Source organism: Staurois parvus, unplaced genomic scaffold (assembly GCF_062004578.1).
Source record: "Staurois parvus isolate SC_StPar_1 unplaced genomic scaffold, SC_StPar_1.0 ptg000287l, whole genome shotgun sequence".
Lineage (NCBI taxonomy): Eukaryota > Metazoa > Chordata > Amphibia > Anura > Ranidae > Staurois > Staurois parvus.
Window position 1 is genome coordinate 26,383,952 of NW_028318083.1, and position 14,920 is coordinate 26,398,871.

At 39.0% G+C, this 14,920-nt stretch overlaps 1 protein-coding gene across 4 annotated transcripts in view; it reads right to left on the reverse strand.

Annotated features, from left to right (window-relative positions):
- NFATC1 (nuclear factor of activated T cells 1) overlaps positions 1 to 14,920 on the reverse strand; it is a 255,928-nt gene that overhangs the window by 168,541 nt on the left and 72,467 nt on the right. For all 4 annotated transcript variants that reach the window (XM_089682345.1, XM_089682343.1, XM_089682347.1 and 1 more), the window contains exon 4: positions 5,297 to 5,499. In XM_089682345.1, the coding sequence (XP_089538471.1) occupies positions 5,297 to 5,499 (203 nt within the window). The remainder of the gene's footprint in view (positions 1 to 5,296; positions 5,500 to 14,920) is intronic.

Below are 14,920 nucleotides of genomic sequence, written 5' to 3' on the forward strand. Positions count from 1 at the left end.
AGAATATAGAACCAAGTATCATTTTGTGATGCTAAGTTATTTATATGGAATTTGTTAATAACAAGAAAAAGTAGTAAACTACTGTAGATCCCTGGCATCCAGCAACAATGGACACCCCCCAGCAACAATAGACCCCACAACAATTTATCTGCCCCCACAAGAATAGACTCCCTCAGCAACAATGGACCCTCACAACAAAATACCACCCCAGCAATGACAGACTCTCAGCAGCAAGAACAGATCTCCCCGCAGCCAGCATCAATAGACCTCTCCCTCAATAGTAGATCCCTCCCAGCAACTACTGACCCCCCCAGCAACATAAGGCCGTTCCCCCCCACCAGCAACAATAGGCCTCCCCAGCAACAAAAGACCCCTATGCAAAAAGAGATCCCCTCCAGCAACAATAGATCCCCCAGCAGCCAGCATCAACGGACCCTTCAGCACACACCAGCACCCATTTCCATTACATACATTCATGCTGGAGGTGCTGCAATTGCACTCCTCCACGTTCCTGCTGAAAAAAAAAACCTGGGAACAACCATGGCTCCCTCCACAGATACAGTTGAGTGAGTAAGTGTGGCCATACAGGAACCAGAAACCTGTTAGTTTTAGGATTACCAGGTGAAAATAAAGGGAAAAAAAGCCTGAAAAGAAAACAAATGCAGGCACCGCATCCAAGAATTGATAAGGTGCACTATATTAAACATTTGTCTTTGGGTTTAGATACAATATAAATGGCAAAAGTGCAATTTGGTGTTTTCTTTTAAATGTTTAAAACTGTTGTAAAAATTCAAAGCACATTTTGTCCCTTAAAACTGTTTCACATTACAGGATACCAAAAGCAAGACTTGGAGTATGCACAAAACTTTTTTCTAAGCTGGTACAGAGTTTCTTCATGAAGGAACTATGTTGTACCTCAAGTCACGAGGGGGATATGATATTATCAATGCTGAGTGCATGCTGTCAGAAATCTTTCAGTTAATAATTTTACTACTAACAGCAAAAATATGACTGATTTGTTTTTCTATGTCAGGGCCTCTGTGTTCACCAAGCGAGCATGCACTATATTTCCTGCTAAAGTCAGGAATTTGTCATCTCAAAAGACGAGGGTGACACGGGACCTTTTTCTCAAGTCTCCCCTAATTATTTGTACATATGTGGGAGAGCAAAAAATGGTTATTTGTGTTGGATTTGCAAATGGATTCAGTTTCAACTACTTAGATATCTGAAACTCAAATCATTTTTCATACTTAAAGCTATTTGTAATATTACTTCTAAAAGAATGTCTCAGGTTGAGCGAATGAGACATTAAAAAAAATCAAACACATTCAGAGGATTTAGATACACTACTCCCCTACAGGCGTTTGAAATTTTCACCTTCCCCAAGTAAAAGGTTTCTTGGTTATCCCAGTAAAATCCTGGTTCACCATATCCAAGTACGCATCTTCACCAATTAGATTTTCAAGAATTTGTAGTGAAAAAGATATGTCAGATTGGACTGATCTGCTAATCAGGAATAGGCAATAAAAAGTAAAAATAGGGCAAAAAACTAAATTCTATTTTACTGTTGATCTACTGATAAGGCAAGAATTCTGGGGGAAAAACATTTAAGGTGGTTCTAAAGTATGGGTGTTTTTTACTGTAATGCATTCCCTGCATGAAGGAAAAAAAAACACCCCACTACCCCTCCCCCCCAAACACTTACCTGAGCCTGTCAGCAATCCTGCACTTTCCTGGCTTCAGGTCTTTTCTCTCCTCTCTTCCTTTTCTCCCAGGGACTTGGGCAGCAGCGTGAGCCAATGGCTCCTGCTGCTGTCAATCAAATGCTGTGAGGAGAGAGCAGGAGGGCAAGCCATGCCACATTGCGGGTGATAAACAGCCTTGCTTGGAAGCGGGCATGCAGATGTACCCTCATAGCAAGCAACTTGCTATGGGGGAACACAGAAAAGAGCAGGAGCCTGGAGTGCCGGCGGGGGACCCCAGAAGAGGAGGTTCAGGGCTGCTCTGTGCAAAACTATTGCACAGAGCAGGAAAGTATAAACCTGTTTGGCATTTTAATATAAAAAATCCAGCCTTTACAATCACTTTACGTGTATTTAGCAATATTTAGTATTCTGAAACTTTTTGATTCTAATTGGTTTATTTACAGTTTTTATGGCCTAATCACATCTACATATGGTTTGGTGTGGATGAAGCCTACACTGAACCACCTTTTATTTTGGAATACTGAAAAGTACATCAGCCAAACATAATTTAAGCTTTCAATTATACATGACCATTTACAGTCCTTAGTGCACTGATAACATTTTATTGCCATGCCCGAAAGATATATCACCAATATCCATAAACCGTGAACTAAAGTATACCCATTTTTTTTAAATCATGGTGAAAATTACACACCTTTGTAGCGACAAGTCTTTGGGAAAATTTGTGAAAGCTCAATTTGGCCATGTCAAGTTGACTTTCCAACCTTAAGCTGTCCATACATGTTGCTATCAGATTGTAAAATTTCTATGCAATATCCTTTAGATTTACTATGTACAACTAGTTAAGGAAACCTGAACATTCCAGTTTTGTCTCTATTTTGTCTGCTCTGAACCCTGGTAATTTACTATGGCTAATTACTTCGTAGATAGTCTGCTTATGAACATTGCTTGATGTTTTAATACATGCACTTACACCTAAAAGAAAAAGGAATAATGACACAAGGGTTCATGAGTGCTAAAACTAGAAACAATATTCAGGTTTGAGTTTGCTACTAACATCAATAAATACACAATTCCAGCCTAGTGTCTGCTATACTTTTAAACACAACCCAAGCTATGGTAACTGTATGTATTTAAACTAATTGGTGAATGTGTACTTTCATTGTAGCAACAAATAAATGTAGCACTTTCCAAACCAACAGCAATAACACTTTTTTTTCTTTACCTCCCCAGAGAAGTTTAATTGCATGCTTGAAAAAGCTGTGCACTTCAAACTACAAGATCCAATAAGTGTCACGCTATAAAGTGAATGCTGAGGCTGAAGTGGATATTTACAGCTGTGTAACTGAGATGTGATTTATAAAAAGAAACACAGTCACATGGGTTCAAAAACTCTGGACGATTGCAGTCCACTGTCAGAAATGTTGTTTTAAGGTTTAAAGCCTGTGTAATATATTATCATTTTCTTAATCATATTAAATTTCTTTTCTTTTTTTTCATTTCATGCTTCAGTTTGCTGTTTCACCTAGCCCTTGCACTTTTTTTAGTTGGTAGTTGCCATAAGAATCTGCATATAATTGAGGAATACTCCTGTGCATAGTAAAGGCTTGCAAGAACACATTAAAGGGAACATGTCAGTACAAACATATGAGAGCTACCAGTGTTGACATGTCTTTAAAGGTATAAGCCTCAGAACTGTCATACTTATCCATGCTTCACTGCTTAGTCAGTCTCTGACCCACAACAAATATGCATCCAGTGAAGTCAGAACTCCTAACCTGCATACTTTTTCTAAGTAAGTGACTTGTAAAACAACAGAATCAGAGCTTACAGCAGGGGCATCTTCCATATTTCTATCCTGACCGGTTCCTTTTAACCAGACTGGCAATGTAGGTATGGCAACTTAAAGAGAAGCAGTGCACATTGGGAAGGTTTAGAGACCATTTTTGTTTGTTTATGAAAAAAATTGAAAGTTATAGTTAAAGAGTCATCTCTTATATTAAAAACAGTACAAACTTCAAGTGGAAATTCAGTGAATCTCTATACTTGAAACTACTCCCACCCTCATTCTAAGCTAATGCTATCTACCCAAAGGAAAGATCTGTACATTTACCTATGCTGAGGGCATTTCGGTCATGTCAAATGATCACCCCAGCGGCCAATTTCAGTGAAGAGGAGAGACTGCCGGCAACAGCTTCAGAGTCTGGACAATGATGGCTGCCTCTCCTCCTCCTACACTGAAGCCAGCGCAGGGACCGATCATGTGACAGGATCAGAGAACCCTCAAAATAGGTAAGTATATAGATCTTTCCTTTCACAGAATAGATAGAATAGGCTTAGAATGGGGGTGGGAATAGATTTAAGTACAGTTAGTTTTTGACTGACCGTGTACTTTATATATAAAATAAAATTTTATATTTTATAAAATGGTAGGCCTGGTAGGCAGTTGTTGTTGTTCAATTTTTATATATGGCATTAAAAGGTATAGTTCTGCTTGAAATCAACCTTGATATAAAAACACTTTCTGGAACTCAGTAGCAGGTATCTCCAAGTGTTCTGGGGTCTCAGAATCATAGGGCCACTCATCACAATCATAGGCCACTCATCACAATCATAGGCAAGCATAAACAGTATTTTTGCTTGCACATGGTTAGATCACGATTTCTCAACTAAGGTTCCATGGAACCCCAGGGTTCCTCGAGAGGTTGCTGAGGGTTCCTTGAGCAATGAGCAATTTGTGCCTCTTAGGTAAGTTCCCACTGACACCATTAGTATTTTTAGTTATCTTTAGGCTAAAAGTCCTTTGCAAAGTGAACAGCTTACTTGCTTTTTGTAAATCAGCTTCATTGTCTCCTGGATTGCTAACCTTGCTTCCTCCCCTTTTGTCTCCTAAGTCTTACTAGTGATCTATGAGTGGTTTATCTGACCAACAGTATGTCTTACGAGGACGTGAGGAGGTGCAGTCAGGATATCAAACTAGGAAGCTCTGGCGTCAGCCGCTGAAATAATGGCTACCTACCTGTAAAATCTTGTTTTTCTGTACAGTCACTTATAGGTTCTGTTAATATTGCTTCACACTATGGTTGTTTTACCTGATGTGTGACACTGACTTTTTTTTCCCCATTATTCCAACTCTGCTTTTTGACACATGCTAAAGCCTGTATAAACTCTTCCCTATATGCCTTCAACGGTGGATAAAAAAATGTCAGTCTTAATTGAAAATGTCAAACACTGCAGATAGTTTTTGTACTGCTTTAGTCAGCGAGTGATTAAACACCATTATATGTGAACCCAATTTTTTTTTTTTTTTTTTATTTTTGGAATGATGTGTCAATGTTTCCTTCACGGCACCTTCCGTCTTAAAGTCACTCCGATCAAAAACATCAATTTGTGTGCATGAGATGTCAAGAATGGAATATTAAGAACATTTAGCATTTTTTATACACTGTATATGCTAAATTAAGGTGTTTTACTTTGTTAAAAAGGCTGGACAGGTTCTGCCATCTATATAATAAAGCATTCACTCAGTCAACCCTTTGGCAGGCACAGTAACAAGAAAATATATGGTAAGCAGGTGGCTAGAAGCTTACATAGCTTTCATATTGTTCTCAGGCAGCAGTGGGATTTCCAAAACTTTGGTGTTGGAGATGATGGTCTCATGGCTTGTCGTCGAAACGGTCTTGCCAGTGATCCGATGGACTTGATAGAATGCATGAGGTCGCAGCAGGCGATCGTCTGCCGTGCCGATGAACAGCTGGAGGGTGAGTGGCTCGCTCTCTAAATACCCGTGTAGCTGGCAAGAGAACAAAAGTTTTAGGCATGAGAATAAAAGAAATAATCAGGACAGGTGCTGAGTGTTAGGCCATCATTTTGCCTGGCAATATTGGTGTAATAAAAAAGGTGTAAGTCAGAAAAATGTCTCATTATTTCAGTGACCTGAGGCATTGGAGCTAGATTTAATCTTTATATGTAGCACTGCATGTGCTTAGAACATAAAGACAATCTCCATCTCTGCTGGGATGGAGGGGCTCAAATTTCTGGTAGATTCAGCAGGAACAAAATGCATATGTCTGACATACTCAGAGTTTAAAGTATACTGACATATGGAAAGTCTAGCTCTTATATTACTTAAAATGAAACATTATAACAGAAAAATTAAAAAGTATCATTTATAGGACAACTATTAACACATTAAAATTAGGTAATACTATGAAATGAGGAAAAAATATATACATATTTTCAGGTAAAATGTAACATTTTCATGTCTTATAACAAGTGCTCTCACCTGTTCTGTAGGCTAAAGTGATATTTACCCAACTAGTTCAGTTCAGCATAAAACAGGGCTGAGTTAAAGGATAAGTTTTCTTTTCGTTACATGTTACACCTATAGTTAGGTCCATATATATTTTGACACAGGCACAATTTTAGATTTTTTCAGGTATTTACCAAAACATATTCAAGCTATAGTTATATAATGGATATGGGCTGATAGTGCACACTCTCTTTCCAAATTGGAGGAAGGGTTTAGGAATTACAGCTCTTAAGAGTAGCCATCACCCCTTTTTCAAGGGACCAAAAGTAATTGGACAATTGAATATAATCATAAATAAAATGTTATTTTTTAATATTTTGTTGAGAAGTCTCCATATCCATTATATAACTATAGCTTGAATATGTTTTGGTAAACACCTGAAAAAATCTAAAATTGTGTCTGTGTCCAAATATATATGGCCCTAACTGTATATTCAGGGTGTAACATTTAACATGTTACGAACGAACCGTCCCCCACTCCTCCCCACTCCTCATTGTGACAGCTAGCGAATGATCTACTCCTTCCTGCTAGCTGTCACAATGTGAAAAAACACGGCTGCGTCACACATTCACAGTGTTCTGTGAATGAACTACAAGTCCCAACAGCCTTTGCTGTGGAGTACCGTGGTAGTTGATTCTTCCTGTCAGTATCCTATAGAGGCAAGCAGATATATTGACAGGTCTGCAGGTGACCTGCATGTCACCAGCGATCTGCTGATCGCTGGTGCAATGCTTTGCAAGCTCCAGAAACAAAAAAATAATAAATGCACATTTTTTACCTGCAAAAAAAATGTGCATTTATTATTTTTTGTAAAAAAGATGAACTTATCCTTTAGGAAAACTGAAGGGAAAATATGTGAAGGCTTTGCCCATAATAACCATTATTATGCAGGCTTTCATCTTCTAACCTACCCAAGAAAATAAGAGATGAAATCTGATTGTCTGCTGTGAATGTACACTTTTCTACACCAGTCTCTTCTTTTCCCAGATGAAACTAACCGTAACAGCCAATACTAAACACAACCCAACAGTGATCCATGGATTGCATTTAAACTCTTTTGAAATTTGGGTCCAAAATCCAGGCACCTGCAATTAGCTACCTCTGATTTCCTCAGATTGTCTGTGCTGAGGACGAACCCCAAGTCACCTGCCTATGCAATGTCAGTGGTCTATCAGTAAGCTGCAGAGGCCCCAAACTGCATTGTGGAAAGCATGCTATACTTATTGCTTATAAAAATTGGGTAGCTCAAGTCTTGTAAGCAACCTTTATGTCCTGCAAAACATTATGTTCTATAAAAGGTAAATTGATACTAAAAGGCATGTTGTAGTTAATTAAAAAGATATTATACTTACCCACTCTGTATAACAATATTGCGCAGAAAGGATGCTTACCTCTTCTTTTCGTAGTCCCTGCCAGTGCTGTCCAATCCTCCCTCCTTTAGGTGCCTCCTGTAGCAAGACCGGTATGAGGACGGCACCCATGCATGTGCACTCCCACTAGGCCCTGAGGTGGATGTGTGCATCTATAGTTACACACAGTGCTGGTAAACCACACCCCCGTTCTCTCCTCAAAGAAGTTTGACTGACAACAGCAGGAGCATCTGACTCCACTGCCCTCTGCTGTGAGGTTCATGTTCATTCCATATGCGAGTTCCCCATACTAAATAATCTGATTCAAGCTGTCATTGGTCTAGTAAGAGATAGGTTTGAAAACCTGATTGGATATGGGCTACCCAAAAACAGTCCTGTAGTTTTTACACACGATTACAATCGATTTATACCTTGCATGCCCACAATTCAACATTCATAAAGAGTGAGGTCCTCCAGTACATTTTTAGTTCGATCAGTCAAAAGTTACAAAAAAGTAACTATTTCAGAAGGTATGTGCTAAGACTTAATTTATTATAATCTGTCAAAATGTGTACAATTGTGTCTAAACATTTTCTCAATTTTCTAGCATAGTTTCTGAGCCACAGAGAACTCTAATATTTCACACAGGACTGAAGCTAAATTTCTGCTCTGAGCTCTGATCTTATTTTTCCCCAGATCCTTGAGGAAAATGGGACAACAGTTGGGCGGTTTTACAGGCACAACCACAGTATCAGCAAAGGATGTAGTTTTGCTCTCCCACGAGATTAATTTGTGTCTCCCTAAAGGAAAATCCTTTCTACCATGGCAGGGCGGTTTCCAACTATGTGAGGATGTGCAGATGAACAGGTATGCTTGTTTTGATTAGCAAGAACAGTGCTGAAAACAAATTCTTTAAAAGTGCTTGACTGTAATATAGGAGTAATTCAAAGTTTGTGTTTGTCATGCTTTCATAACCAGCAAGCAGTGCCGGATTTCTGCATAGTCAACACAGGCCACGGCCTACACTGGCTTGCCAAGGAAGGCACACAGAGAGACCCACATGTTGCTATCAGTAGCCCATTGCTGTGTACAATAAAACATTTCAGACTGATGTTGGGTATTCATTATTGCATAATTTGAGCACTGTTGTTGGTGGAATAGTGTATGTTAAACCTGCTCTAGGTCCATACACCAAGAACTGAACTGCTAGCAGATTAAGCTGACAGCTCGTAACCATTTTTTAAGCTTACCATTTGCCTTACTTTTCTAGATGCACTGATACAGGGCCAGCATTCTGATTCTTTCAGCAGCCTCAGTATTCCTTAGATGGCTAAGACATCTGATCTTGTTATTGTGATGTTAAAGTATAACTAAAGGCTAATCTTTTTTCAATTTTGATCTATTATGAGGTTGGTTATAACCCTTATCAGGGTTTTTTTTGCCATCAGTGTCCTATGAGGAAGATGTTAATTAATTTGTTGTTCCATGGTCACAGCAGGTAGTAAAATGAAATCCCTTTAAAGTAAGGGAATCCCTATTTGACGATTTCCCTGCCATTACTGTTCTGTTGACAACTCAAAATGTGGGATTTTTTTTTACTTTCACTTTAGGTGATAACAGTAAACAGGACAGTTAGAGAGGGTGAATCTCCCTAATGGGGGCCACAGACAAAAATAAAAATCCAACAGATGTTCTAATCCCTCGCCACTCTATCCAAAAGTTTAAAAAACAAGTGATACTTTAAGACTAGCAACTGAGTAGGAGGGAGGCACAACAAGGCTGTGGGCCTAGGGAGAGCAGGAAAAATAAATCTAGGCCTGGCAACAATGAGAGCCTAAAGCTGACCTTACACTACAATCAAGGTCTGCTTATTCACTGAGCACCTTTCCCACTTTAAAATATGCTGCACAAGAAACTGTGGGTGAAAACATTAGCTCAAATACTTAGCTTCTGTACTGAAGAGGAGTGACATCACCTACATCCAGCACAGTGCAATAGTATCTTCTTATGAGATCTTGGCTACTCAGTACTCCCAAAGGATCTTGCCAGGATAGTGATGTCTCCCCCTCGTCTAGGCGCCGCAGGCGAAATTTGGAGGGCATGGTACACATATTATCTAACTTTTTTACACACTTTTTTAGGTTTTGTGCAGTCTTGGCAAAGGGAAGGGGGTCCTAGTTAAATAAGCAGGCTTTGCATGTTGAGCACAAGGTCTACTTTAGCATTTGCTTAAGTACATTGAGCCTCTGTAATACACTGAATATTTACAAGGAAAGTGTCCATGTATATAGCCAAGTGCCTCTGCATCCTGATGCAAAGTATGTTTCAAGGTTCCTTATTACTGTTGATGCTGGGCACTGTTTAAAATATGCCATGAAAATGGCTTTATTCTCTAATCAAAACTGCAACTAAAAAAACTTCTTAGACTGATGTCAGATGAGTGACTCTGCCACAAGCGATCCTGCCACTGAAAATGTGTCAAAATCGCTAGTGGCAGGATTGCTAAAAGGCTGACTGTTTGTCCTTATGGAATCACTGCTGTAGCTGAGTGAAATGTTGCTCCTGTTGCTAGCAATCAAGATTCAGCGGCATTCGGGCCAGCAATAGAGTGACATCACCCTGCATCTTTATGATTACACCCTACCTGGGTGAAATGCATCAGCGTGTGGCTTGGTCATAACTGTTAAAAATACAGATCTTAAATAAACTGGATTAGAAGGAATGATGTCATTAGTATGCGACCTTTCTTGTCAAGATCTTGCTGCATCTGGCTACAGAGAGAACTATTCCATAAGGACAGAGAGACGTCTTTAGAAATTTTGCCACTGGCAGTTTGTCTCTAGTGGCAGAATTGCCCGTGTGACATCAGCCTTAATTTGGCTGCCACAATCCTGATCATCTTGGACCATGCTGCAGCCAATCCAGTAGCCCAAGTTACCACTGAAGGCAGTGATGTGTTCAGAGTCTTAGCGTGACCAATTTTTATTGCACCAATGTTAATGTTATGGTTGGTCTGTGCTTAGCCTACAGTTAAAATCCACTGCAAGTGAAAAAAAAACATTTAGGCTCCATGCACACCAGGCGTTTTAATAATGCTGGTAACGTTAGCTATGTAAAGTCATGTTAAAAACGTGAGTTTTTCAGCATTTTTACATTAGCATTTAGCTGTGTTTTTTGCATTTGCTGTTTTTAGCGGGTTTTTTGACCAAAAAAAAAATCCAAAAACACTGGTTTTCAGCGATTTACCACATTTTACTGCGTTTTTCAGCGTTGCAGCATTTTTACAGAAAAGTACTGCTGATAACTGTCAAAGTGTGTTTACATCATGATTATCTGTGATTGGACAAAGCTGAGCACGTGGAAAAGGGCTGCTGTGATTGGCCCTCTACTGTGATTTGTGATCAACATGGGGGGGTTGGGGTGTGCGCGGTTCTGGGAGGATGTCAATAGACGCCCTCCCAGAACTGGATGACAGCGCTGTAGCCATTATTCTGCATGGTCGGCAAGTGGTTAACAAAATATTCTAGTGTGCATGGAGCCTTAAGGTTAACTCCAGTCAACTGGCTTACTACACAGTTGTTATGCTATATGGGTACTGTTTTACCTGCCAATGGATTTGTATGTCCAGCTAGTCCGGAGACATATATGGCCATGCCAGATAGCAAAATCAGGATGTCGAGTTCCCTTTTCCTTCCTACAGTTACAGAACACAGATATGTCACCTCCATATTCTCAGCCAATGGATAATGTAGGAGCAGCAGCAGACCAATGATCTCACCCCTTTGATCCTTCAGCTTTCTCCTCCTGTCAGCATGTTCTCCATCAGCAATGCATTTGATTGGCACCCTAGTGCTGCTTTGCAGGGATTACAAGGCGTTGATATCATATCAAAGTCAGATATTAACACTAACTGCATTTACATTTTGTTCAATACATATATGACTGTGTTAATTGGTGTTCTTCTATATCTGCAGTGTAAGCATTTGGGAGGCAACAGTTAAACATCTAAAAACACCAAAAAGCACGCTTTTCCATGGCAGATTTTGAACTTTACCCATGTAGCTATACGCAAAAGTAAGCAGAACTTACAGAAGCCACTCACAAATTGTAAGAGACTGCTCCTATCTGTTTTTATCTGAAATCAGATTGATTCTCTGCACCTTTTTATTAAATGAAGGCATCATTTACTTTGCAAATGCTGATGGGAGAACTGTTCATAATTAAGCATGAGGCATAACAGGAAATAAAAAAGTGTTATAACAAATATGTGGCGAGCAGGTATTTGTGCATACGGTGTAATTGTATGCTGTCTGGACTACCATTCAGCTTCCTGTGTGAGATGGTTAAATAGGAAAGAAAATACTACATACTGTTATAACAAGCTGGCATGAACAGTATTTAAGTAATATATTAATATTACAAATCTGTATTTAAATGTCACCATATCTAATTTGTAACAAACTGAATGGACATTTTAAGAAGCATGTTTTATATATTAAAGCATCAGTCTGCATTCTAATATTCTGAATGAACACAAACTGCACATAAAGGTAAAACATGACTGCTGCCTTAATGTGGAAGTTTAAAAAATGTCACACAGCCTAGTACAATAGCTTTTTGTAATGCCTCTAACTGCTGCAGGCTGGCAGTCGATGCACACAAAGCCGTTGACTACATTTTGACTGCAGTAATGCAAATCCTAATCAGAGTAACATGCCAAAAAAATAAATGAAAGAAAAAGAAAAGCTGCAGCCGATCAGTCAACACTTCATTGGTCAACACTTTCACTACCTCTTGGGAAAGGAGCATAAAGAGAAAAACTATTTTTTTAATGATGTGTTTTTATTGTCATTAGTTCTAAAGCCTGCAAAAAAGTACAATCCTTCAAGGAAAAAAAAAAAACATAACAATGATTCACTTTGACAATGGATGTACTTGTCAGTAATGTATAGTTTCTTATAATATTCCTTTCTCCCTCATTTATATGCATTGTAATCATATTTGCCTAATGTTTGTTTCACACGGCATGCCTTTCTTTTCTGTCCTTTGAGGAAAAGCAGCTTGAAGAAAATGCAAAGCTGGTGAGGCATATTCTCATCATTCTGCATACAATGGATTCGTCTGTTTCATTTGTACCCATTACAGACAGCCTGGACATGCCACATATAAAGTAAAGTGGCTAGAAAGAATGATAACAGCATGATATAATGCATGTATGATAGCCCTCTGCTAAACTTTCCCTGTAATTCTGATATACTTACATATATGTATCTTTCTTTTTTTTTTTTTTTAGGTTCCGCAAGATAACAGCTTGAATGATGATTCTGCCCTCACGGCGAGCGGCAGCTCTAGCTGCCAGATTATTAATGATATCATTCATGCTTCCAAACAAGTAGCAAAACAGGGAGGCAAGCCAAAGAACGCACAAGAGTGAGCACACACTACTTAACTGAATCACTGAACGGAATTAGACTTAATGATTTTTTCTTATTCTGTTACTATGCAGGACTGGGATAGCACACAGTTGGGTGCTGATCATTAGATGTCTCATATATCATTTCTTTTTAGCACTTGTAGAACTTGTGTCTTATTTATATCTCTTATCTGCAATTTGGAAATTAAATTCATAATGTGTTGGTTAATATATATATATATATATATATATATATATATATATATATATATACACACACAGTATATGTAGGGGTTAGACAAAAAATGAAAACACTATACGATTTGCAGGTGTGAAAGCGATGACACGTTTCATGTTGAAAGCGGAAGTGATGTAACACTTTTGCCTCCGCTGTGTGATGAGACACTTACAGTAGCTAGCGAGTGGGAAGCCTCACTTTCGTTATTCACTGCGTGCACTGCTAGTAATATGGAGTCACGTCAGAGCTTACTGAGCTTCAAAGAGGGCAAACTGTTGGTACCTGCTTAGTTGGTGCCTCTGTGACTAAAGTTGCCAATTTATTTGCCATGTTGCAAGGTACAGTATCAAAGGTAATGACTGCATATACAGTTTCTGGGAAAACGTTGTATAATAAGCATAAGTGCGGTTAACATGGTCAACTGACCAAAAGAGGTAAAAGGACATTACGCAGGATTGTGACCCAGAATAAGAAAACAATTGCTGCAAAAATGATTGCAGAGCTCAATCTCAGTCACTTTCTTCAATTATTTATGTTTCTTGTTCAAACATTTTATTGGTTTAACAGGTAACAAACATGAATCAGATGCAAAGCAGACTTCCAGGGAGGTCTAGTTTACAACGGTTACAAAACTGAGTTTAGTCCTGGGTTGCAAATGGAACATCTTACATCTTATCAATCAATAGTATAGAATAATGAATAAAGAATATGTGAATAGTGGCCTTGAGGGCCAGTCAACTAAGCTGTGTGATAGATCCTGACATTCTCCAGTGGATACTGAATCACTGCATGAGAATTGCAATGGAGGTTAGCCCCAGGTTGCATCGTACAAATGGACTCGCTAAGCTCTGCTGTATGAGAGTCATAGTGAGAGATTGTCAGGTGCAATAGGAGAGAAACAAACAGAAAAGTGGAAGGAAGAGAAGCTAGAAATGGGAAAAAAGGGCAGAAAGGGAATAGAAGGTAGTGAGGAGTTCCCCAGAGGATGTGCAGCTGCTTAATATTTAGTAAGTATGGTCCATGGGTTAGATTACATTACAAAGGCTTAAGCACTGTTGCTTCAAAATCAGGTAGTAAACAGTGGTTGATCCAGGGTTGTTCAATTATTTATTTTAGTTCTGAAATAAAGATCCAGGTGCAAACTCAGCTGCTTGTACACCGTACCTGACTTGGAGGTTCTGATACGAGGTCTCCCCTGCCTTAATGTTTACTTGTTCCCTTGATCTACCAGTCATGACCTCATTACACTATTGTGATGTATCTGTGTTTGTCAGCTCTGTAATGGAAGTCATGTTTTATTTTAAGCTGTTTCCTTCAGTATCCATGTAACTGACTATGTTGGAACCTGCCTTCTCTTTTCAATAAAAATAGTTAAAAAGAAATAAAGATCCAAGGCTGCACCTATCAGGATTACTTTAAAACACACTATCCCATCTCTTCTGTGCATTGCAAAATAGAAATACAGACCTCATTCTCCAACACACTGGTCTTCTAACTGCTGTAGACTGTCCAATACCAGGCAGTGTTTTCATCACTCTAAGTACTTCTCTTATTTTGTGACAAGTTGTGCAGGTACTGGTCCAGCCATAGAGAAAAGCTGCCATCTTGCACCTCAAGCACCATTATTCTCTATGGCCGGGGTGATGGATCTGCAACTTTTTGAAGTGTCATTGAAACTCTGCATGATTTATACAGTTGTGACCAAAATTATTCAACCCCCACTGAAATTGAGTGTTTTGGCCAGTTTGACATTGCTTTTGATCATTCAGTCATCTTGCTTACATTTACATTAAAGAGGCACTTGTAGGTCAGACAAATATAACATAACAGTTATAATGAAATAACCACAAATGTCTTTTCTGTGCTCACAGCATTATCAGTTTTATTCAACCCCCAAGTGAC